Below are 26,212 nucleotides of genomic sequence, written 5' to 3'. Positions count from 1 at the left end.
ACAGGGTCTGGCCCTTGCCAGATTCCTGTGAGTGGGTCCCTCCATCGCACTTCAGGGAAGGCTTTCCTTGCAGGGTTCCAGAGTCTCTCTGATGCTGAATGACCCTGTACATCAGTATTCAAAAAATTTAAAGTGAAAAGAGCATGACAAAGAAGATTTGCAGGAGTTTGAGGGTATAATTCCCCTTTTTTAATTTTTTCCAATTGGTTTTTAAGTGTTTGATGTGCACGCTCTACAATGCCTTGACCCTGGGGATTGTAAGGAATTCCCGTCCTTAGGTCAAGTCCAAAAGTCTGACAAAATGTAGTAAATGCTTTTCCTACATATGCAGGAGCGTTGTCAGTTTTAATCAGTTTAGGAAGTCCAATAATAGAAAATGCATACAAGCAATGAGCTATAACATGTTTAGCAGCCTCTCCTGTTCTGGCAGAGGCTACTATAAATCCAGAATAAGTATCTACTGTAACGTGGACAAAGGATTGTTTGCCAAATGAAGGTATATGAGTAACATCCATTTGCCAAAGTTGTCCCGGTAGAAGTCCTCGAGGGTTAATTCCAAACGAAGGGACAGATTGTAATATAGGGCACCTTGGACAAGATTTAACAATCTGCCGTGCTGCTTCCCGAGAAAGTTGAAACTGTTTACGCAGGGCTGCAGCGTTCTGGTGATGGATAGTATGAGACTGAATTGCTTGATCTGTCATGGTTGCTCCAATAATTTTCTTTTGGGTAGCTTGATCAACAAGGGCATTCCCTTGCGCTAAAGCTCCAGGGAGCATGGAGTGAGCTCGAATATGTCCTATAAAACACAGAGCTGTATGTTGACTGTACAAGTCTTTGAAGAAGGAGGAACTGCTGAAATAGTTCCTCATCAGCAGTTGTCCCTAAGACAGCAGTCTCTATAGTGGAAACAACCATAAGTAAATATCTGCTGTCTGTATATAAATTAAAGGAGGAGTATGGCAAATGCTGAAAAGCCATGATAATGGCATGTAATTCTACTCTTTGGGCTGATTTTAAGGTGACTGTTTCAGTATAAAGCTGTCCATTGATTATTAAGCCTGCTATTCCTGAGCTGGATCCGTCAGTAAAGATTGTAGGTGCTTCAGGAATGGGCTCATTAACAATTGTCTTAGGAAATATAAAGGTAGTAATTAATGAAAATTGAACTATTTTATCAGCTGGGTAGTGAGAATCAATTTGGCCTGTAAAATTTGCAAAAGCGATTTGCCATTTTGTGGAAGTTTCCCAGAGCCATTGTTGTTGATCCTTTGAAAAAGGAACAACAGTCTGTGGCTCAAAACCTATAAGCTGCAAGAGTCGCCCACGCCCCTTGATAATCAAGGAGGCAACAAGATCAAAATATGGAGATAAAACTTTCTTAGGAGTAACAGCTAAATGAAGCCATTCAATAGGACCTGAAGCTTGCCACAATAGTCCTGTTGGAGTGTAACTTGAGGGACATATTAGTAGGGCAATTGATTCCTCAGGATTTATGCACTTTAGTTGTGCTTGCTGCAAGGCCTTTTCTACAAGCTTTAAAGCTTGTTGTCCCGCAGGTATAAGTAGCCGAGGAGAAGCTGGTTCAGCTGAGCCTCTAAGAATATCAAAAAGTGGCTTCAGTTCTCCAGTAGTTAATTTCAAGGAAGGTCTAAGCCAATTAATGTCTCCTAACAGTTTCTGGAAATCGTTTAAAGTTTGCAAATGATCTGTCCTGATTTCTATTTTCTGTGGGCGAATTTGTTGTCCCTCAATAATTTGTCCTAAATAAGAAAAAGGTAAAGATTGCTGTACCTTTTCAGGAGCTATATAAATTCCTGATTTTTTCAGAGAATATTCTAGTTGTTGCAAAATGGTCAACACAGTGTCTTTATCTGGATGAGCAATAAGAATATCATCCATATAATGAATTATGTATGCCTTAGGGTGTTACCTTTGTACTGGAGAGATGGCTTGAGCAACATATTTTTGGCACAAGGTAGGACTATTAGCCATACCTTGAGGCAAAACTCTCCACTGGTATCGCTCCATGGGAGCCTGAAAATTAAGTGAAGGAACACTGAATGCAAAACGCTTGCAATCATGAGGGCTTAAAGGAATAGTAAAAAAGCAATCCTTCAAATCAACAACTATAAGATGATAGTTCCATGGAATGGCAGTAGGAGAAGGGAGTCCTAGCTGGAGAGGACCCATAATTTCCATAGTCTTATTTATTGCTCTCAAATCTTGTAATAGCCTCCAGTTTCCTGATTTCTTTTTAATGACAAATATAGGCGTATTCCATGGACTATTAGATGGTTCAATGTGCCCAAGCTGTAGCTGTTCCTGTACCAATTGAGCAGCTGCCCTAAGTTTCTCCTGAGAAAGGGGCCATTGGTCTACCCATACAGGATTATCTGATTTCCAAGTAATTGGGTCTGCACAGTGCATTATTGGGGTAGCAGGAGCTACCAAGGCCCCTATGCTAAATTTTGATATCCTAATCCATGCCTTCTGGTATTGGGTGCCACTTCTATGGGGGTGAGAATTCCTCGCTGTTCTTTCCCTAGACCCTTAGTGGGCAAAAATCCCTGATCAAGCATTTGAGTGCTAACTAAACTATTAGGACTGACTAGCAATGCCCCCATATTTTTCAAAACATCTCTACCCCACAAATTAACTGGCAATCCAGGGAGCACATAAGGCTGAAAAAATCCAGAATGACCTTCTTTATCTTCCCATTGTAAAAAACTAGAACTTTGTTGAGGGGATTTACTCTGCCCTATACCTTGTAATTCTGTGGCTGCTGCATGAGTGGGCCAGGAAGGAGGCCAATGTAGCTTAGCAATAACAGATACATCAGCCCCAGTATCTAAAAGCCCTTTAAATTTACGCCCTTCTATTGTTAGTTCCATTTCAGGGCGTTCCTGACCTATTTTTTGAATCCAATAGGCAGTATCAGTGGAACCAAATCTTTGATTCTCTCAGGGTCCCTTTAGAGGGGTTTGGTCTTGTCTTAAAAGAGGTAAAAGGATTAATTGAGCAATTTTCATATCAGGGGAGATAGTGACTATATTCCTCAAAGTGTGAGCCATTACTTTAATTTCCCCTGTATAATTCAAGTCTATTACTCCAGGAAGAACAAAGAATTCCCTCATAGTTAAACTACTTTTGCCTAACAAGATTCCTACTGTGTTACTGGGAAGTGGCCCAAAAATTCCAGTGGGTATGGCTTGAGGTCCCATCTCTGGAGTCAATACGAATTGGGAGGTGGGACTGAGGTCCAGTCCTGTACTGCCTGTTGTTGCCTGGGATAGTTGGGCAATGTTTGGCCTGCTGGAATCTGAATTTGCTGAGGAAACACTGACATTGCCGGCACCTATTGTTTGATGGGGCCAGGGAGCGCCCCATTGTTCGTTTCCCTGCCCTGCGGTAGTACATTTAGGCTTCCCCTTATTTTTCCAATGTTTCCCATGTCTACAAAGTGGGCAGAGGTCCGGAGCCTTAAGGGCTGGCTGTCCTTGAGGGAGAGGCCGAGACCAATATCCGGGGAAAGCAGGGCAATTTTTAGCAAAATGCCTCAAACCCCCGCATTGAAAACAGTTTCCATGGGCGAAAGTACTTCCCTGACCTTCCTTCCTTCGCTTGTTCTGTCCTTTATCAAAGTTTTGTCCTGGAAATCTTGCCTTATTACCTGTGGTAAAGGCAAGACCTTGCATGTATGAAGGCCCAACATCGGCGCATATTCTAATATAATCCTCTATATCTCCCTTCTTGCGGTGAGGCCGAAGTGCAGCCTGACAAGCAGAATTAGCATTTTCATAGGCTAGTTGTTTTATTAAAATCTTTCCCACATTTTTATCCCCTACTATTCTTTCAACTGCTTGAATTAGCCGTGAGACAAAGTCTTGAAATCGCTCGTCTGCACCCTGCCTAATTTTACCAAATTCTTCTGGTTTGGTCCCTGGAATAGGCAGGCATTTCCATGCCTGTGTGGCTAGCTGATTAATTATATCATAAATAGCTGGTCGATACTCTAATTGAGTTGCCGTATGGGCATACTGTCCTTCTCCAGTTAACATATCTACAGTAACAGCAACCTCCTCTTGCTGATTTTTCTCATCCAGCTCTATAGCCTTTTCATGAAAGTCTGACTTCCACAACAAATAATCACCCCCCAGAGAGACAAGCACGAGCAATCACCTTCCAGTCATTTGGGGGAAGAGCCTTTGCACTAATGGTATCTAATAAACCAAGTGTAAAAGGAGCAGTAGGCCCATACTGAGCACAAGCAAGTTTAAGCTCTTTCAGAGTTTTAAAAGGTACAGGTTCATGTTCTCGCACTAGTCTCCCTGTATCATCCTGTCTTTCCACAATAGGAAAACAGGCAAAGCCATCTATTGTTTCCCCTATATTTCGAGCCTGGTCTATAGATTGTTGGAGAGGAGATTTCCCAGATTTGAGCTATAGACTATGGAATCGGCTCTATAAGGGAACGGAGGAGCAGAGGGTTGAATGTAGGAAGGAGCTGAGGGCAGCGGAGGCCCCGCGGCTAAGGCAGCCATAGCCACGGATTTTTCATCCCCCCTGTCATCCTCAGACTTCAAGTTATCCTCATATTCACATCCCTCTGTTTCTGGCTTACCCTGATACTCTTCAGACAATGATTTGTCTTCATATGGAAACATTTTTACAAAAAGGTCCCTTATTTTTTTTTTAATTTCTTTTTATTTATTCATTTTTAGAGAGGAGAGAGAGAGAAGGAGAGAGAGAGAGACAGAGAGAGAGAAGGGGGGAGGAGCTGGAAGCATCAACTCCCATATGTGCCTTGATCAGGCAAGCCCAGGGTTTCGAACCGGCGACCTCAGCATTTCCAGGTCGACGCTTTATCCACTGTGCCACCACAGGTCAGGCAAGGTCCCTTATTTTTGACCCTATCTGTCCCATATTCTTTTACTCCCAACTACACTTTCCCCAAAAACTTTCTTTACTCACTGTGCGCACTTCACTTTGGGGAGTTCCATCACCTTCCTTCAGTTTTAGTTTCCTCGTACTCAAGTCGTCTGTTCGGGCGCCACTTGCCGCGGACCAGCGCAGCTCCAAATAACGGTGCGGAATTAAGGAAACACACTTTGTCAGAACAAAACCGATGGGACCGGGAGGACTCCTCAAACTGCCTGGCAGTATCTGAGTGCCTCACAGCCCCAGTTCGCTTTATTATATGGACCTATGCAAATCAAGGACCCTGATACAAAGTTGCACATCAAAGGCTAAGACAGGAACTCTCCCAAGGCAAAAACAGGATACATTAGTGAAATTTACAAACATCTGAAACAAACAGAGTCAGAGGAAGGGTATGTATATTGCTTCCTGCAACCCAAGGAAGGAAGTGGAGTGGGTGCAAACACTCAGCATCAAAGCCAAATATGGAGATGGAGGGGGGAGAACTTAGCCTTTTGCTAAGCCTTGAATCTATAATGGCTTCCTGCCATTAACGGTCCACAACACCTGAGATCTCGGGAACCCTGTCAGGAGGCACACCCCCATTGTGCCCCAACAGATGTTGCAGTGAAGAACCCACAGCCTGAGGAGGAGGGTGCAAAGCTGGACTCTTGGGTGAGACCCTGCTCCTGTCCAGGCCACCAAGGACCTTCTTGTTGTCCAGTTTAATCCAATGGACACTTCCCTGTCCTCACCTCACTTGGTTCACAGGAGCGGCCCACACTGACCTCTCCTTCTGGGCACCCAGGTCATCCTGCTGTGACTCACTCCTCCTAGTTTCTTGTGACATTATAACCCCTCCTATGTGGTCCCTTTGCTGGCTCCTAGTCCTCTGTGTGACCTTGTGTGGCCCCAGGTCTCAGGAGGTCGCATTAATAAGTTAATCATGCACAAGTTCCCACGGTCACCTTCATTCATTCACCAGCAGATGTGACAGGAGCTCACTGTTTACCAGCTCCTTTTAGGGGCCACAGTGCAGCCCTGAGCAACACAGTCTCCACACTCCTCCAGCTCACCTGTAGGGGAGGGAGACACTGTGCAAACAAGGGGACAGTGTCCTAGAGAGCAAGTGCTGTGAGAAAAATAAAGCAGGAGCAGGGGATAGAGCACATTGGTGTGGGTGAGAACAGAGAAAATAGCAGGGGCAAAGGTACTGAGGAAGACACACTTCTTCACTATGATGGGCCTTGAGGCTGGAGCCAAATGAGCAAGAGATAACACGTTAGGATAAGAATCAGAACCGTAGAACCATCCAGATGCCACAAGGCTTAGGAACCCTGCAGGTTCCATCAGGAGAGTGACCTAATCTGATTTAAAGTTTAACATCATCACTCTGACAATAGGTAGATACATGACTGGAAGGTGTCACCAGTGGAACCAGAGGACACTGTCTCTGACTCACTCTCTCTGCAGCAGAACAGGCACAATGAAGTCCCCCAGGGAGTGACGTACACCCAGATAAACCACTCAAGATCCAGACTCAAGCAGGGAATGGCCACCTCTCATTCCTCCCTCTCAGGTAGATTGCTTGACATGAAGGGCAGACATGCAGAAGGAGTCAGGCAGATGGACAGTCAGGTGGGTCTTATGCTTCCCAAGTTCCCAGACTCCCCCAACCTCAACCACATTCCATCTCCTCACTGTCCCCCGGCTCTGGCTCCAGCTGATGCCTCTGACCCCTTGCAGAATGTGACCTACGCCCAGCTGGACCACACACACCTCAGACGGGAGACAACTGCACCCCCTTCCTCTCCGTTGAAGGAGCCCCCAGACGAGTCCAGCCTGCATGCTGCTCGGACCATTAACTAGCCCAGGGAAGACCCAGACCCCACACTCCAGGAAGGGACCTGCAGGGACTCCAGAAGTCATGAGAACCATCCCCCTGGACACTGAGCTAGTGACCCCAGCAGCCTAGAGTCCTGACATGGATGCCCAGCAGCCCCCAGAACCCTCTAGGAGTCCATTGATTCTGCAACAAACAATAACTAATATCTCTACATTTTGAAAACAATGCAACAGCCTTCTCAATAATCAATGTGTGAATTAATTGTTGACAGAAAGTGAGAGAATGTCTTAAATTAATAACATATTTATACATTAAATCTATGAAATTAGAAAAATAAGAAGTATAAGTGAATATGTTACCAAAAAAAGCCTGAAAGATTAATTACTTAATTTATTACATCAAGGATTTAGAAGAAGAATAGCAAAGGCTTCTAAATGAAGATAGAAGGAGAGATATAATAATGGGTAGCTACTAATGAGGACAAACAAAAAGAAAGAAAAAAAAGGAACCAAAAAATTTCATTTTTGAAAAATTCAATCACACCTAAATCTTAGACACAGTAGACAAGGAAAAAAGAGAGATGTACACTGTCACTACCAGGACCGCATCAACAGACACTACTGATTTGAAATACATAACATAACATTATAAACAGTCTGACGCCAATGTGCTATAAAATGTAGACTAGACAGCTTCACATGCACAATGCTAATAGACCTAAGAGTTAATAGAAAATTCGTATCACTTTATATATATACATTGAATACATTACATTGATTTTGCAATAAAAATTGCCCTACCACTGAACACTATGGAATATTAAAAAGTCAAAACAAATAGAAGCAAACAGTAGAATGTCAGTTACCAGTGGTTGAGGGAGGAAGCAATGGAGAGATACTGACTAAAAGGCACAAACTTCCAGTTCCGAGATGGACAAATTCCAGGGACCTAATGTACAGCATGGTGACTATAACTAACGATGCCGTATCATGTTCTTGAGTGTTGCTAAGAGAGTAAGTGCACTCAACACAGAAAGAAAAGTCAACTCCTGTAAGATGGATGTGTTGACTAATGTGGTGGTCATCACTTTGCAACATATAAATATATCAGTTCAAGAGGTTTCTTTGGTTATTCTTTCCAAATACTTATGCAGTTATGAAACACACACACACACACATCAGACTTATGCAAACATTTTCTGAGAGTAGAAAAAGATGTACACCCCACTTGTCCAGGCGGTGGCACAGTAGATAGAGCATCATCCTGGGATGTAAAGGAACCATGTTCAAAACCCTGAGGGCGCTGGCTTGAGCGTGGCATCATAGACATGACGCCATGGTCACTACCTTGAGCCCAAAGGTCTCTGGTTGAAGACCAAGGACGCTGGCTTGAGCAAGTGGTAATTGGCTTTGCTGTCTCCTGTTCCCCTCCATGAAGGCACATAGAGAATGCAATCAATGAACAACTAAAATGCCACAACTATGCATTGATGCTTTTCACCTCTCTTCCTTTGTATCTGGTCTGTCTCTGTCTGTCCAAAAAATAAAATAAAATAAAGTACACCCCAATGCATTTTGTCAGCTGAGGAAAATATTGACTCCAAAACTTGACAAGGAGATTACAAGATGAAAAAGTACAGAAAGTACAGGGAGATCTTTCCCAGGAACTTAGATGACAACCACTAAAAATAGACACAAGTAAGGATTGTGGAGATATAAGAAGGACAGTACATCATGACAACAGTGAAGGTTTGGGGGAAGGGTAGAGAAGCTTATGATGATTTTTTTTAAATTAATCACAATATAATATATAGATTATGTAACATAGAATTATATACCTGAAAACTATATAATCTTATTAACCAATGTCAGCCCAATAAATTTAATTAAAAATCAATATAATCCAGCCAATTAAAGGAATAAAAATATTCTCTTCACAATAGAGGCAGACAAAGCTTTTCATCAAATTTACCAACAATTCGATTCCATGAAGGAAAGGCAGAAACCACAGCAACATTCCCATTGGGCTGGCACTGGCAATGCCCATACCCTAACACAATAGGCTGCAGCAGTCGAGGGAGTGGTGGGCCTGCAGATAGACCACACCTAGTGAACACAGAGGCCACACCTCTGTGGACTCCAGGGGCCAAAACCATTTTTTACACAGAAGAATGAGAAGGCAGAGAAATGCACCACAAATTAATCAAGAGAAATCCTCAGAAAAGGACCTGAATGAGTCAGACATAACCAAACTACCAGATGCAGAGTTTAAAATAACGATTGTTAGGATGCTCAAAGATCTTAGAACAACAATACATGGTCATTACAAACACCTAAATAAAGAGATAGCAAATATAAAAAAGGACATTGAATTAATAAAAAAGAATCAGTCAGAAATGACAAATACAATATCAGAAATGAAGAACACAATGGAAGGAATTAAAAGCAGGATGGATGAAGCTGAGAACTGAATCAGCAAGTTAGAGGACAAGATAAATGAAGGCACAGAAGCAGAGCAGAAAAAAGAAAAGAGACTCAAAAAGTCTGAGGAAACTTTAAGAGAGCTCTGTGACAACATGAAGAGATATAACATCCATATCATAGGGGTTCCTGAAGAAGAAGAGAAAGAACAAGGGATAGAGACTTTGTACAAACATATTATAGCTGAAAACTTCCCTAAATTAAGGCAGGAAAACATCTCACAGGTTCCAGAAGCACAGAGAACTCCATTAAAGAGAAACCCAAAGAAATCTACACCAAGACACATCATAATTAAAATACCAAAGCTAAGTGATAAAGAGAAAATATTAAAAGCTGCTAGAGAAAAAAAGGCTATCATCTACAAAGGAGCCCTCATAAGGATGACTTCCAACTTCTCAACAGAAACACTGAGGCCAGAAGGGAATGGCAAGAAATATTCAAAGTAATGCAAAACAAGAGCCTACAACCAAGACTACTTTATCCAGCAAGACTATCGTTTAAAATTGAAGGAGAAATAAAAAGCTTCCCAGACAAAAAAACAACTCAAGAAATTCACTACAACCAAACCAATGCTGCAGGAAATGTTAAGGGGCCTGTTGTAAACAGAACAAAGTGGAAAAAGAATATAGCAAAAAAGGAATACAGCTTTAAAGAATAAAATGGCAATAAACAACTACATATCAATAATAATCATAAATGTAAATGGATTAAATAAATGATCCAATCAAAAGACATAGGGTAGCTGTGTGGATAAGAAAACAGGACCCGTATATATGCTGTCTACAAGAGACACACCTTAGAACAAAAGATACACATAGATTGAAGGTAAAAGGATGGAAAAGAACATTTCATGCAAATGTAAATGAAAAAAAAAGCTGGGGTAGCAATACTTATATGAGACAAATTGGACTTTAAAACAAAGGATATAGTAAGAGATAAAGAAGGCCACTACATAATGATAAAGGGAGTAATCCAACAGGAAGATATAACTATTATAAATATCTATGCACCTAATATAGGAGCACCTAAATATATAAAGCAGACTTTGATGGATTTAAAGGGCGAGATCAACAGATATACTATAATAGTAGGGGATTTTAATACCCCACTAACATCACTAGATAGATCCTCAAGAAAGAAAATTAATGAAGAAACAGCAGACTTATTGGACACACTAGATCAACTCGATTTAACATTTAACTTTTTAAATTTATTTTAGAAAGGAGAGAGAGAGACAGAGAGAGAGAGAGGAGACAGAGAGAGAGAAGGGGGGAGGAGCTGGAAGCATCAACTCCTATATGTGCCTTGACCAGGGAAGCCCAGGGTTTCGAACCGGTGACCTCAGCATTTCCAGGTCGACGCTTTATCCACTGTGCCACCACAGGTCAGGCAGATCAACTCAATTTAATAGATATCTTCAAAACCTTTCACCCTAAAGCAGCAGAATATACATTCTTTTCAAGTGTTCATGGTACATTCTCTAGGTTAGACCATATGTTAGGACACAAAAGTGGTCTCAACAAATTTAAGAAGATTGAAATCATACCAAGCACTTTCTCCAATCACAACGGCATGAAACTAGAAATGAACCACAACAGAAAAACTCAAAAATTCTCAAACACATAGAAACTAAATAGCAGGTTGTTAAATAACGAATAGATTAAGAATGGGACCAAATAAGAAATAAAAAAATTACTAGAAAAGAATGACAATAAGCATACAACAACTCAAAATTTATGGGATACAGCAAAAGCAGTACTGAGAGGAAAGTTCATAGCACTACAGGCACACTTTAAGAAGCTAGGAAAAGCTCAAATAAACAACTTAACCCTGCATCTAAAAGAACTAGAAAAAGAAAAGCAAGTAAAGCCTAAATGTAGTAGAAGGAAGGAAATAATAAAGATCAGAGCAGAAATAAATGACATATAGGCTAAAGAAACAATAGAGAGGATCAATGAAACTAGGAGCTGGTTCTTTGAAAAGGTAAACAAGATTGATGAACCTTTAACTAGACTCACCAAGAAAAAGAGAGAGAGGACTCAAATAAATAAAAGTATAAATGAGAGTGGAGAAATAATAACTGACACAACAGAAATACAAAATATTGTAAGAAAATAATATGAAGAACTGTATGCCAAAAAACTAGACAACCTAGATGAAATGGACAAATTCCTTGAAACATACAATCTTCCAAAAATCAATCTGGAAGAATCAGAAAACCTAAACAAACTGATTACACCAAATGAGATAGAAACAGTTATCAAAAAACTCCCAAAAAAGAAAAGTCCGGGGGCCCTGGCTGGTTGGCTCAGCGGTAGAGCGTTGGCCTAGCGTGCGGAGGACCCGGGTTCGATTCCCGGCCAGGGCACACAGGAGAAGCGCCCATTTGCTTCTCCACCCCTCCGCCGCGCCTTCCTCTCTGTCTCTCTCTTCCCCTCCCGCAGCCAAGGCTCCATTGGAGCAAAAATGGCCCGGGCCTGGGGATGGCTCTGTGGCCTCTGCCTCAGGCGCTAGAGTGGCTCTGGTCACAACATGGCGACGCCCAGGATGGGCAGAGCATCGCCCCCTGGTGGGCAGAGCGTCGCCCCTGGTGGGCGTGCCGGGTGGATCCCGGTCGGGCGCATGCGGGAGTCTGTCTGACTGTCTCTCCCTGTTTCCAGCTTCAGAAATAGCAAAAAAAATAAAATAAAATAAAAAAAGAAAAGTCCGGGGCCTGATGCCTTCACAACTGAATTCTACCAAATATTCAAAGAAGAACTAACTCCTATCCTTCTCAAACTATTTCAAAAAATTCAAGAGGAAGGAAGACTTCCAAGCTCCTTTTATGAGGCGAGCATAATTCTGATTCCAAAACCAGGCAAAGACAACACAAAGAAAGAAAATTATAGGCCAATATCTCTGATGAATATAGATGCTAAAATCCTCAACAAAATATTAGCAAACTGGATCCAACAATATATGAAAAAAATCATACACCATGATCAAGTGGGATTTATTCTGGGGAGGCAAGGCTGGTACAATATTTGTAAATCAATCAATGTGATTCATCACATAAACAAAAAGAAGGAGAAAAACCATATGATAATTTCAATAGATGCAGAAAAAGCATTTGATAAAATCCAGCACCCATTCATGATCAAAACTCTCAACAAAGTGGGAATACAGGGAACATACCTCAACATGATAAAAGCCATCTATGAGAAACCCACAGCCAACATCATATTCAATGGGCAAAAATTAAAAGCAATCCCCTTAAGATCAGGAACAAAGCAGGAGTGCCCCCTTTCACCACTCTTATTTAACACAGTCCTGGAAGTCCTAGCAACAGCAATCAGACAAGAAGAAGAAATAAAAGGCATTCAAGTTGGAAAAGAAGAAGTAAAACTATCATTATTTGCAGATGATATAATATTGTATATAGAAAACCCTAAAGTCTCAGTCAAAAAACTACTGGACCTGATAAATGAATTCAGCAAAGTGGCAGGATATAAAATCAATACTCAGAAATCAGAGGCATTTTTATATGCCAACAATGAACAATCAGAAAGAGAAATTAAGGACACAATCCCCTTCACTATTACAACCAAAAAAATAAAGTACCTAGGAGTAAATTTAACCAAGGAGACTGTAAAGACTTGTACTCAGAAAATTATAAAACATTGATAAAAGAAATCAAGGAAGATACAAACAAGAGGAAGCATATACCGTGCTCATGGTTAGGAAGAATAAACATCATTAAAATGTCTATATTACCCAAAGCAATCTATAAATTCAATGCAATACCAATTAAAATACCAATGACATGCTTCAAAGATATAGATCACATATTTCAAAAATTTATATGGAACCAAAAAAGAACACAAATAGCCTCAGCAATCTTAAAAAAGAAGAATAAATGGGAGGTATCACACTTCCTGATGTCAAGTTATACTACAAGGCCATTGTACTCAAAACAGTCTGGTACTGGCATAAGAACAGGCATATAAATCAATGGAACAGAACAGAGAACCCAAAAATAAACCCACAGCTCTCTTGACAACTGATATTTGACAGAGGAGGTAAGGAAATACAATGGAGTAAAGACAGCCTCTTTAACAAATGGTGTTGGGAGAATTGGACAGCTACCTGCAAAAAAATGAAACTAGATCACCAGTTTATGCCACTCACAAAAATAATCTCAAAATGGATAAAAGACTTAAATGTAGGCCATGAAACCATAAGCATCTTAGAAGAAAACATAGGCAGTAGGCTCTCTGACATCTCTCAGAGCAATATATTTGCTGATTTATCTCCACGGGGAAGTGAAATAAAAGACAGGATAAACAAATGGGACTATATCAAACTAAAAAGCTCTTGCACAGCTAAAGACAATAAGAACAGAATAAAAAGACAAACTACACAATGGGAGAACATATTTGACAATACGTCTGATAAGGGGTTAATAACCAAAATTTATAAAGAACTTGTAAATCTCAACACCAGGAAGACAAACAATCCAATCAAAAAATGGGAAAAAGAAATAAATAGACACTTCTCCAAAGAGGACATACAGATGGCCAATAGGCATATGAAAAAATGCTCAACATCACTAATCATTAGAGAAATGCAAATTAAAACCACAATGAGATATCACCTCACACCAGCCAGAATGGCGCTCATTAACAAAACAACACAGAATAAGTGCTGGCGAGGATGTGGAGAAAAGGGAGCCCTCCTGCATTGCTGGTGGGAATGCAGACTGATGCAGCCACTGTGGAAAACAGTATGGAGATTCCTCAAAAAATTGAAAATCGAACTGCCTTTTGACCCAGCTATCCCACTTTTAGGAATATACCCCAAGAACACCATAGAATGGCTCCAAAAGGAGAAATGCACCCCCATGTTTGTGGCAGCATTGTTCACAATAACGAAGATCTGGAAACAGCCCAAGTGTCCGTCAGAGGATGAGTGGATTAAAAAGCTTTGGTACATATATACTATGGAATACTACTCAGCCATAAGAAATGATGACATCGGATCATTTACAATAACAAGGATGGACCTTGATAACATTATACGGAGTGAAATAAGTAAATCAGAAAAAACTAAGAACTATATGATTCCATACATAGATGGGACATAAAAATGAGACCCAGAGACATGAACAAGAATGTGATGGCCTGACCAGGCGGTGGCGCAGTGGATAGAGCGTCGGACTGGGATGCGGAAGACCCAGGTTCGAGACCCCAAGGTCACCAGCTTGAGCGCTGGCTCATCTGGTTTGAGCAAAAGCCCACCAGCTTGAACCCAAGGTTGCTGGCTCCAGCAAGAGGTTACTCGGTCTGCCGAAGGCCCGTGGTCAAGGCACATATGAGAAAGCAATCAATGAACAACTAAGGTGTTGCAGCACACAATGAAAAACTAATGATTGATGCTTCTCATCTCTCTCCATTCCTATCTGTCCCTGTCTATCCCTCTCTCTGACTCACTCTCTGTCTCTGTAAAAAAAAAAAATTTAAAAAAAAATAAAAGAATGTGATGGCAACTGCGGGTGGGGGAGTGGGGGGAGAGGGGATGGGGCAAGGAAGGAGAGAGAGGGTGGGGGAGGGGAGGGGCACAAAGTAAACCAGATAGAAGGTGACGGAAGACAATTTGACTTTGGGTGAGGGGTATACAGCACAAACAAATGTCAAAATAATCTGGAGATGTTTTCTCTCAACATATGTACCCTGATTTATCAATGTCACTGCATTAAATTTAATTAAAAAAAAAAGAAAGAAAACAGGACCCATACATATGCTGTCTACAAGAGACACACCTAAAAACAAAAGATGCACATAGACTGATGATAAAAGGATGGAAAAAGAATACTTCATGCAAATGGAAATGGAAAAAAAGCTGGGGTAGCAATACTTATATGAGACAAAATGGACTTTAAAACAAAGGCTAGGCCCTGGCCGGTTGGCTCAGTGGTAGAGTGTCAGCCTGGCGTGCAGAAGTCCCAGGTTCGATTCCCGGCCAGGGCACACAGGAGAAGTGCCCTGCTTCTCCACCCCTCCCCCTCTCCTTCATCTCTGGCTCTCTCTTCCCCTCCCGCAGCCAAGGCTCCATTGGAGCAAAGATGGCCCGGGCGCTGGGGATGGCTCCTTGGCCTCTGCCCCAGGCGCTAGAGTGGCTATGGTGGCAACAGAGCGATGCCCCAGAGGGGCAGAGCATCGCCCCCTGGTGGGCAGAGCATCGCCCCCTGGTGGGTGTGCCAGGTGGATCCCAGCCGGGTGCATGCGGGAGTCTGTCTGACTATCTCTCCCCATTTCCAGCTTCAGAAAAATACAAAAAAAAAAAAATCAAAGGCTATAGCAAGAGATAAAGAAGGTCACTACATAATGATAAAGGGAGCAATCCAACAGGAAGATATAACTGTTATAAATATATACGCACTTAATATAGGAGCACTTAAATATATAAAGCAGACTTTGATGAATTTAAAGGGCAAGATCAACAGCAATAGTATAATAGTAGGGGATTTCAATACCCCACTAACATCACTAGATAGGCTTAAAGGACACACTAGATCAACTCAATTTAATAGATATCTTCAGATATCTATCCCTTTTTCTATTACACATGCATATTAATTTTCTAATTCCAGTCTCTCTGAATTGCATCCTACAACATTTCCTCAATGTTGTATTCCAACTTGATCATTGTATCTTCAACTATCTTCCCCTTGGCAGACAAAATAGTTTGAGTGTGATAAGTCAGATTTTTATTTATTTAACCTCCAAGGTATTTGCCTAATTTATCTTTCTTTCTTTCTTTCTTTCTTTCTTTCTTTCTTTCTTTCTTTCTTTCTTTCTTTCTTTATTCTTCTTCTGTGTATGTGTATGTGACAAAGACAGAGAGAGAGAGAAAGAAAGGGACAGACAAGGACAAATAGACAGGAAAGGAGAGAGATGAGAAGCATCTATTCTTCATTGCAGCACCTTAGTTATTCATTGATTGCTTTCTCACATGTGCCTTGACCAGGGGGCTACAGCAGAGTGAGTGACCCCTTGCTGAAGCCAGTGACTTTGGGCTCAAACCAGCGATCATGGGATCATGTCCATGATTCCACGCTCAAGCCAGTGACCCTGCTCTCAAGCTTGTGAGTCCATGTTCAAACCAAATGAGCCTGGGTCCTCCAAGTCCCAGTCTGATGCTCTATTCACTGCGCCACTACCTGGTAAGACTGCTTAATTTATTTATAAAACTGTATATTCTTTTTTCAATGTATCATCTTAATCTTTTTATTTTTATATTTTAGAGAGGAGAGAGAGAGAGAAAGAAACAGAGAAGGGGAGGAACAGGAAGCATCAACTCCCATTGTGCTTGACTGGGTATGCTCAGGGTTTCAAACCAGGGACCTACCTCAGTGTTCCAGGTCAACACATTATCCACTGCGCCACCACAGGTCAGGCCTATATTCTTCCATACAATAACTTTTGTTCTTTTTCAAGATTTTGATTCCCTTCTTCATTTTTCCAGATACTGAAACATGCTTAGAGTAAAATGAGTTTCATATATTCTTAGTGTTCTCTCAGATATATGAATCCCATTAACGACTGTATTAGATGGTCTTTCCTACCACCATGTGCTATTTTGAGAGTTACTCTGTGGTGCCCATTTCTGTTGGACACTCACCTGCCACCCACCTAATTGTCCACAGTCAGTTTTTCTCAAGGTTGTCCTAACATATTCAGACCTGAAAAGCATAAAGTGTACTGCCCCATGGTGTCCAATGTCTCAAACTCAGCATTTGGCCGTGATGTGCCCTGCAAAGATGGCTCCAAGCTGAGCCTCACACTTGCATGTGGACAAACGCCCATGTCAGACTAGACTGGATTGAAGCCGTTTCACACCCAGAAGATGTGGCTCAGTGATGACCATGAACCAGGTCAGTGGACAGAAATATCTCAGTGCCCATCCCAAAACCAGGGGGAGAGGGAAACATTGCTGCCAACTTTATTCTTGTTCCAAATACCCTCCCAGCTTGGGAATACCCAGCAGAATCTTTTCTGACCACACGAAGGTGGAAACCTCCTCTCTGATGACCCCTTGCTCGTCCCAGCTCTTGGAGGCCACTCAGCTTTGGTGTACTTTATACATTGTAGATGCCTCTGATATAGGGAACATTTACTTCACTTTTTCTGCGTTGAGTGTGGTGCATATTTTGGAAATAAGTAGCATTTCTCAGCATTAGGAGCAGATGAGGGCTCTTGAATGGCCACATCCATTGTCCACCTTGATGGCGAAGTCAGATACCTCAGTATTCTCATGTCTCAACCCACACATCTTCATCAGATCTGCAAATCAGCAGAGATTAATCCTTCTCAAGTCCCAGGCACACTGAACAATGGGGATCATCATAACACATTGTAGATGGGGAAACTGAAACTCAGAGATTGAATACACATCTCAGGGCCACAAGGGCAGCGGATGATGATGAAGGAATATTTAAATAAGAATGAGCTTTGGACCTGGCTGGCTGGATCAGTGGTAGACAGTTGGCCTGGCTTGTGGAAGTCCCGGGTTCGATTCCCAGCCAGGACACACAGGAGAAGTGCCCATCTGCTTCTCCACCCTTCCCCCTCTTCCTTCTCTCTGTCTCTCTCTTCCCCTTCCACAGCCAGGTCTCCATTGGAGCAAAGTTGGCCAGGGCACTGAGGATGGCTCCATGGCCTCCACCTCAGGTGCTAGAATGGCTTCCATTGCAACCAATCAACGCCTCAGATGGGCAGAGTATAGCCCCCTAGTGGGCATGCCGGGTGGATCCTGGTCGGGCACATGCTGGAGTCTGTCTGCCTCCCCACTTCTCACTTCAGAAAAATACAGGAGAAAAAAAAAGAATGAGCTTTGTCACTGAAATTAGAGCACTAACCCACTCACTGTCCCTTAATGCTGAAGCCCTGCGGGCAGGATCACTGGATGAGGCGACCGGTCATCTTGCTCTCCCCAAGAAGGAAGGCAGGAATGAGTCTGGCTGGTTCCCAGGAATATGGGGGTGGGGAGGAGATAAATGCTGATTCTAAGAAAAAGAGAAGTTCATGACGGGGCTGTGATAGAATAAACGCTCACACCCCCGGGGCCAGGAGAAGAGTTAGTTTTCCTTCCCTTATTTTTCTCTCTTTCTCCCTTTGGGCTCATTGTCATGGTGACGCTCAACCTGAACTGCACAGTGAGATGATCAACACGTGTCTCTGATGATCCGAGCTCTGCCGGGCGAGGAACCCATATCGACCTGAAGCATGACTGTGGGCTGGATGATCACCATCCGTGGTAAGGACCCAATAAGGAGGTGCCGATGGGTGGGCTGAGGTTGAAAGGGACCTCTCTGGGGGAGGTGTTGACAGGGAAGATGTGTCCTGTTCTCCCTCACTTTGGAGGGACATCTCAGGAAAGATGCGGGTCTGTGTTCTACTCCATCCTGGAGACGACGCCCCTGCGGAGAGGCTGTTTCCCTACCTGTGGGGCTGCTGCCCTGACAACACCATGACAAGTAGGGTCAGCCTCCCAGTGGTCACATCCCATTTCTCTCTCTGTTATGAGGGCTCCGTGCTCTCCAGCATTTTCATAGCTAGGACCAGAGGAAGTAAACACCATGACCCCCATCCTCGTGGCCTTGCTCTGCCTCGGGAATGAGAACGGGGAGGGGAAGTTCTGCTCTGTTGGGAGACCTCGGGACTCAGCAGGCTCACAGGGAGGAGGGTTCTGCAAAGGTTTCAAAGGCAAATCTCTCACAGGAACTCTCTTCCAGGACTGAGTGTGACATCGAGGTCCCGAGTGCAGGCAGGTGACTCTGTCCCCAGAAGTTTCAGACCCCAATCTTCAATGGGGTCAAGGGACCTCCATCTGGACAGGTGGGGATGGAGAACTGAAGTTTTGGGTCGATGTTTGGGGACTTTTGGGATGTTTGAAACTGAGAGCTGGAAACTGGGGGTGGGGAATGTCTTCTGACTCAGTCTCTGATTCCTTCCAGGGACCCTCCCCAAGCCCACCTTCTGGGCTGAGCCAGGCTCTGTGATCCCCTGGGGGGACCCTGTAACAATCTGGTGTCAGGTGACCCTATAGGTCCAGGAGTACCTTCTGTATAAAGACAGAAGAAGCTCAGAACCCTTGTACAAACAGAAGTCACTGGAGCCCAGAGACAAGGTCACCTTCTCCATCACATACATGACAGAGCATGATGCAGGGATATATCGCTGTTACTAGCTCAGTCCCACTGGGTGGTCAGCATCACCTGGTGCTGGTGATGACGGGTGAGGGGACACTCAAGGGTCCCAGCCTCAGGTTCTGCGCTCAGGAAGGGGGTCTGTTCTCAGGGGGTCTCCCCTCTCACAGCCCAGCCCTAAGGGACAGGAGGGAGGTGTGAGTTCCATCTAACACACTGCCTCCTCCTCTGCTTGGACTCTACAGAAAACCCAGCCTCTCAGCCCTGCCCAGCCCTGTCGTGACCTCAGGACGAAACGTGACCCTCCAGTGTGGCTCAGGGAAGAGATTTGAAGGGTTTATTCTGACTAAAGAAGGAGAACAGAGGCTCTTCTGGACCCTGGACTCACAACAATACCCCAGTGAGTGGTCCAGGCTCTATTTCCTGTGGGGCCCTTGACCCCCAGCCACAGGTGGAAGATGTTACGGTTATTTCAGGAACAGCCCCCAGGTGTGGTCACAGCCCACTGATGCCCTGGAGCTCCTGGTTTCAGGTAAGAAAATCCCATCTGTGCCCCTGAATGATTACGTGCCTGACACAGGGGAGTTCCTGCAAGATGGAGTCAGGGGGTCTAGTGTTTTTGGGTCCAGATACACTGAAAGCGAGAAGCCATGAGTTCAGTGGCGTCAGGTAGAGAGGTGGGTGCTCACCGGACTGCTCAGGGCTCCTCCTCCCTTTCAGAAAGCAGTTTAACTGGCATCCCCAAGAAAGAGGCTCACTGAAGACTCTACTCCAAACAGCACAGGCACACACCTATCTACAGTTCAGTGACATAGGTCCAGTATTTTAGTTATAATCATATATTTATATGCATATGGATATCCATTTGTGTGTAAACGTTATATAATCTTCAACTGAAAATATGTATCCATCTAACGAACTTAGTATATTTCATCTGGTACAAATTTACATAAAGTTTGCTATTTATCTGCTCAACTACATTCATACTTCTTTCTTTTGTGTATGTGTGTCTGTGTGTGTGTGACAGAGGCAGAGAGAAGGACAGTTAGGGACAGAGAGACAGGAAGAGAGATGAGAAGCATCAACTATTCGTTGCGACACCTTAGTAGTTCATTGACTGCTTTCTCATATGTTTTGACCAGGGGGCTACAGCAGATAGAGTGACCCCTTGTTCAAGCCAGTGACCTTCGGTTCAAGCTGGTGAACCTTGCTCAAACCAGATGAGCCCATGCTCAAATTGGGTCCTTGGGTTTTCAAACCTGGGTCCTCTGCATCCCAGTCCGAAGCTCTATGCAATACACCACCACCTGGTCAGGCCACACACCTTTCTTTTTTTAAAAAAAGATATATGTTTTAAATGTATTGTCTTTAGAGAGAGAGGAAAGGATAGAAAGAGATAGCGACATCGATCAGTTCCTGTATGTGCCCTGACTAGGGATCGAACCAGCAACTTCTGTGCTTCTGGATGATGCTCTAATCATTGCTGTAATCAATGGCCTCAACCCAGGCCATAACCCTTTCTCTTTCAGGAAATTAGAAATATTGTCATAATGAGTTACTGACACCAGCATTTGGAAATAATATGTATATATTTATGTGTGATTCTCTGTATCACTGTGTATATTTGTGTGTATATGTGTATACATGTGGCCTGACCAAGCGGTGGTACAGTGGATAGAGCGTTGTAAGGTATTTTTCCCTGCCGAGAAGGAAGGAACGGGGCTCAGAGCCACAAAGTGTGAAATAATAAACGGCTTTAATGAGTACAGAGCACACACCCCGCCCGGCAAGGTTCCCTGGCCCCGAGGAAAGAAAGATGGAGAAAGTGGAGGCTAGGGAAGTTGCAAAGATTAAACCGCGTGGCAGATATTTAAAGGGTCCCTCTAGGGAAGTGGAGCTACTATGACGTGGTAAAATTTCACTGGCTGGCAGATGATCACTTCTTTCCAAATGGTTCCTGGGAAGCTTCCTTTGGCGGGCTTGATTGTGGGCAGTCCTAGCCAATGTAGGCGGGTCTGAGACCCTACGTCACCATCCCTTTATCCACCGACCTTACATTCTGACCTTTTGTGTTAAATAGAAAAAGGGGCGCCATTTATTCATCTGGCTACTTCCTGCTGAATAGGGGCATCATGGGGAGGGGGAGATCAGAAGGTGGTGGCTTTGAGGGGTGTCAAGAGGAACATCTGTGTGGCTGTGACTGGAGAAACTTCGCAGATGTGGTCCTGTAAGGATTAAAAAAAGAGAGAGGAGTAATAGGAGATTTTGCAGGGTCCAGCCTTTTGGTGAGCTGGAGATGGATGGAGTCCAGTGGTTCCGACTGCCAGTGGTCCTATAAGGAGGCAAGCTTGAGGCAGAACTGCATGTCAGGAGTGGTGTAAAAAGGGGAAAGGAAGAGGGTCCCATCCATTTCCATAACTGAAACCTGTGAGGGAACTAGAGGTCCAGAGTATAAAGGCAAAAACAGAGAAGGTAGCCCCCATGTCCACAAGAAATGAGGTGGACTGACTTACCCACTTGTTGCAGAACCCTGGGTTCTCCGAGTCCAGGCCATGTCCTAGGAGTTTGAGTGATGCACCCACCTGGCTGGATTGGCCTTCCATTTGGGTGGCTTGTCCTCCACGTAGAGGTGCTGAGGACAAAACCTGTTGCCCAAAGGGGCACTCACTCCACCAGTGACTGGGCTGCTTGCAGTCAGGGCAGGGCTCAGTGGGCAGCTGCCGGCAGGGGCCCTGCCGGGACCAGTGGTCCTGCTTGCCACACTTAAAGCAAGCTGCTGGTGGCTCTGCTGGTCTCAGGGTTGCCACAAGAGTCGAGGTTTGAAGCGTTACCTTCTGCTGCATGGGGGCCTGGCGAACAGGCCTGTTTCTACTAGTTGGGACTGTTAAAAACTTTAAATGCCATGTTCACAGGTTCCGGATAGGGGTTTGGGGGTTGGGAATAAGAAGAGGGGGGCTCGTGCGGAGCCTGGCACCCAGATCCTGCAGGAAAAACGCTGGAGCCAAAGGCAGGACAGGGCAGGAATTTCCTGTAAGAAAATTGGGGTTGGACGTCCTGAAAACCAGTGTAAGAGCCAATGCCAGGCGGAGAAAGGTCTGACGGAGGCGGGACTAGAGAACACAGTGAAGGGAGGGGCCCCTGGCCAGCAGGGGAGGAGAAAAAGATGGTAGTTAGTAGATGGAGAATAAGAAACAGGTTTTTGCGAAGGGAGGAGGAGGAGGCTCTCAGAGGAAAGAGAGGTCCGCAGAGGGACCAGAGAAAAGTCCTGAGAGAGGGAGAAAGAGAGAGAAAGAGTGAGGGAGAGAGGCGCCCCCGGGGGTCAGGCAGGAGGGAGAGAGAGTTTGGAGTCTGTGGAGAAGGAAAGATTAGGAATAGAGGTTTCAGGTAAGGTTTCTCTGGCCAGAAAAAGGCCTGCACAGTGTGGAACAGGCGGCATAGAGATTAAGGATGGTTGCGCAAATAATTAGGAGCCGTGTATGAAAGAGATCTCCAATCAGTTCCCAGCTTTTTTGGCGATAGTTAAATTGGTGAGGGTGTTAACACCGAAAGTCCCTTCAGGAGGCTAATTGAGTGGGTTCTGTGGCCTGGCCACAGCGGAGAAGAAGAACAGTTTCTTCTTCCTTAGGGAGGGAAATTCCTGTGCCCCAACAGCCGCACTCAGTTCTCGGAGTGGTCAGACCTGAGCATTAGCGTCCTAAAAACTCAAGGTCCATCCACGGATGAAAGTGGATGTGCTTGGGGAGGTCTCCACAAGCACACGCACTCGGAATGAACGGACAGACGGAAAAGACTTTCCTGACGTAGCTACGGTTTCGGACAGGGAGTCTCAGAGGAAAGAACTGAGAGGAAAGCTGGAGGCAGGGGACTTACCGCACCGTGCGCCGAAGTGGGTTGGAGATCGGAGATCCTGCTTCTTTCTCCTGGTTCTTTCTCAGAGGGGAGGAGAAAGGAGAGGACCTTGCAGACTTCTAACTCCTCCCGGGTTTCAGCACCAAAAATGTAAGGTATTTTTCCCCACCGAGAAGGAAGGAACGGGGCTCGGAGCCACAAAGTGTGGAATAATAAACGGCTTTATTGAGTACAGAGCGCACACCCCGCCCGGCAAGGTTCCCTGGCCCCGAGGAAAGAAAGAGAAATGGAGGTGCAAGATGGAGGCTAGGGAAGTTGCATGGATTAAACCGCGTGGCAGATATTTAAAGGGTCCCTCTAGAGAAGTGGAGCTACTATGACGTAAAATTTCACTGGCTGGCAGACGATCGCTTCTTTCCAAATGGTTCCTGGGAAGCTTCCTTTGGCGGGCTTGATTGTGGGCGGTCCTAGCTAATATAGGCGGGTCTGAGGCCCTACATCACCATCCCTCTATCCACTGACCTTACAAGCGTCAAACTGGGATGTGGAGGACCCAGGTTCGAAACTCCGAGGTCTCCAGCTGGAGCATGGGCTCATCTGGCTTGAGCGTGGATTCATAAACATGACCCCATGGTCGCTGGCTTGAGCCCAAAGGTCACTGGCTTGAAGCCCATGCTCCCTGGCTTGAGCAAGGGGTCACTCGCTCTACTGTAGCCACCCCCATTTAAGGCACATATGAGAAAGCAATTAATGAACAACTAAGGAGACTAAGAAGCCGCAATGAAGAATTGATGCTTCTCATCTCTCTCCCTTTCTGTCTGCCTGTCCCTATCTGTCCCTCTCTCTATCTCTCTCTTTCTGTCTCTGTTACACACACACACACACACATGCAAATTGTACCCAGATGTAATAAAGTCACTGGCATGTCTTATTATAGATATTCCTAACTACATAAGAAATTATTAGTGAGAGATTAAATAGATGAAATACCAGGTGAAATGGTTGAGCCAGAGGAAAAATGGGGTCAGCCTCAGACTTTCACCCCTCTATGCTCTAGACATCAGAAACCCTTGACCACCATCCCCTCTTCCCAGTATCCTTGGGACCCAGCTGTTGCCTACAAGGCTACACTGCTCCCCAAGGGATTAAATAGCAGGGTTCCACATCCCAGAGTCAACGCAGAATAGACCAGAGCATGTTTGAATTGGAGAAGAAAGTTTTCCAATCTTAGGAAACCCCATCCAAAAAGGTTCCACTGGGGCTCAGATGTGAGACCCGAATTCACATGGTGAATTCAGGAGCCTGGATGAGAGCAGTGAGGAATCGGGACGTAACCGGGCCACAGCAGAGGGATGGGGGCTTGCTAAGGACAACACAGAACGCTGTGAGAAACGAGTGCTCAGAACAGAAAACACAGAGACAGGATGTGCTCAGGGCTTCTCACTCTTTTCATGGTTCTCAGGAGCAACTGACACCACAAGTCTGTTACAAGACAAGACACCAGGAATGGTGAATGGTGTCCCTGACCGGCTGGCTCAGTAGTAGAGTATGGACCTGGCATGTGGAAGTCCCAGATTCTATTCCAGGCCAGGGCACAAAGGAGAAGTGCCCATCTGCTTCTCCACCCTTCCCCTCCCACAGCCAAGGCTTCATTGGAGCAATTTGGCCTAGGCGCTGAGGATGGCTCCGTGGCCTCCACCTCAGGTGCTAGAATGGCTCTGGTTGCAACTGAGCAATGCCCCAGAGGTGTAGAGCATTGCTCCCTGGTGGGCATGCCAGGTAGATCCCGGTCGTGTGCATGTGGGGCTGGGTGCAGAGGGTCATGTCCTGTCAAAGAGAAATGGGTGTTCTGGATAGACATCCAGGATCTTGAGGTGACACTGGCCTGACCTGAACTTTGTGACCTCTTCGCCCACATTTCCTAGCCTCCCACCCTCAAGACCACACAGTGGAGAACCTTATCCAGATGGCCATGGCTGGATTGATCCTTGTGGCCTTGGGGGTGCTGCTATTTCAGGCTCGACACAGCCTGAGAAAGACTCACGATGCAGCCAAGAGGTGACCACAGAGGGAACAATGCAGTGTTCAGAGAGGTGGAGCCTTGGAGCACATCTGATGGCCCAGGAGGTGGTGTAAGAAAGTCTGGACCGCAGTTGGGGACACTGTCTGCTGAGAATGTCCAGGGGAGAGACTGTGATTGGGGTGCAGGGAACGTGTGCCGTGTTCCTGTGGAGGACGCCTCCTCCACCCACTGGGGGCCTCCCTCCCTGTCACACTGACTCTCCCTGACTGTCCTTCATACTCACCCCTGTGACAAGAGGGTGCGCCCACATGGCTGGTTTGGATCCACATCTATACACCCTTCACGTCCGACCACATTCACATCGACAAACTGTGGTGTCTTCACAGCACCGGGATCTTATCCAGCTGTAAAGAACCAACTATTCGCACCTGAAACATTGTGGGTGAACATCAAAATGATGCACCTGAGTGACTAAGAAACCAGAGACACAAAAGATCACATTTTGTGTGATTCCAGTTATACTAATTGTCCAGGAGAAGGAAACCCATAGACACAGTAATCGGATCTGTTTGTCAGGGGCCGAGCTGGAGGTACGGGACACTGAGAGCTTCGTGTGTTCTTTGGGGGTCACAACAACCCCTCTGAACTAAATGACGCTGCGACATTTTGGATTTACTAAATTCCAGGGAATCATACACTTTAAAAGGCTTAGTTTTATGTTATGTAAATTGAACATTAATAAAAAGAAAATGCAAGCAAAACAGACCTGGTTCCCTCTAGATTTCTTACACCTTAGAGTAGTGATGGGCAATCTTTTGAGCTTGGTGTGTCAAAATTCATCAAAAAGCCGAACATAACTCCAGTGGTGTGTCACTTTGAGAAAAAAAACATAATTTCGCGATATTTAT

General features: G+C 44.6%; 1 protein-coding gene across 1 annotated transcript in view; it reads left to right on the top strand.

Annotated features, from left to right (window-relative positions):
* LOC136331970 (leukocyte immunoglobulin-like receptor subfamily A member 6) overlaps positions 1-25,414 on the top strand; it is a 33,125-nt gene extending 7,711 nt beyond the window's left edge. The window contains exon 7 of the mRNA XM_066271165.1: positions 25,207-25,414. Within this exon, the coding sequence (XP_066127262.1) occupies positions 25,207-25,343 (137 nt within the window). The 3' untranslated portion in view covers positions 25,344-25,414. The remainder of the gene's footprint in view (positions 1-25,206) is intronic.
* The last annotated feature ends 798 nt before the right edge of the window (positions 25,415-26,212 follow it).

This window comes from Saccopteryx bilineata, chromosome 3, assembly GCF_036850765.1.
Source record: "Saccopteryx bilineata isolate mSacBil1 chromosome 3, mSacBil1_pri_phased_curated, whole genome shotgun sequence".
Taxonomy (NCBI): Eukaryota; Metazoa; Chordata; class Mammalia; order Chiroptera; family Emballonuridae; genus Saccopteryx; species Saccopteryx bilineata.
This window is presented reverse-complemented; position numbering and strand designations above follow the sequence as displayed.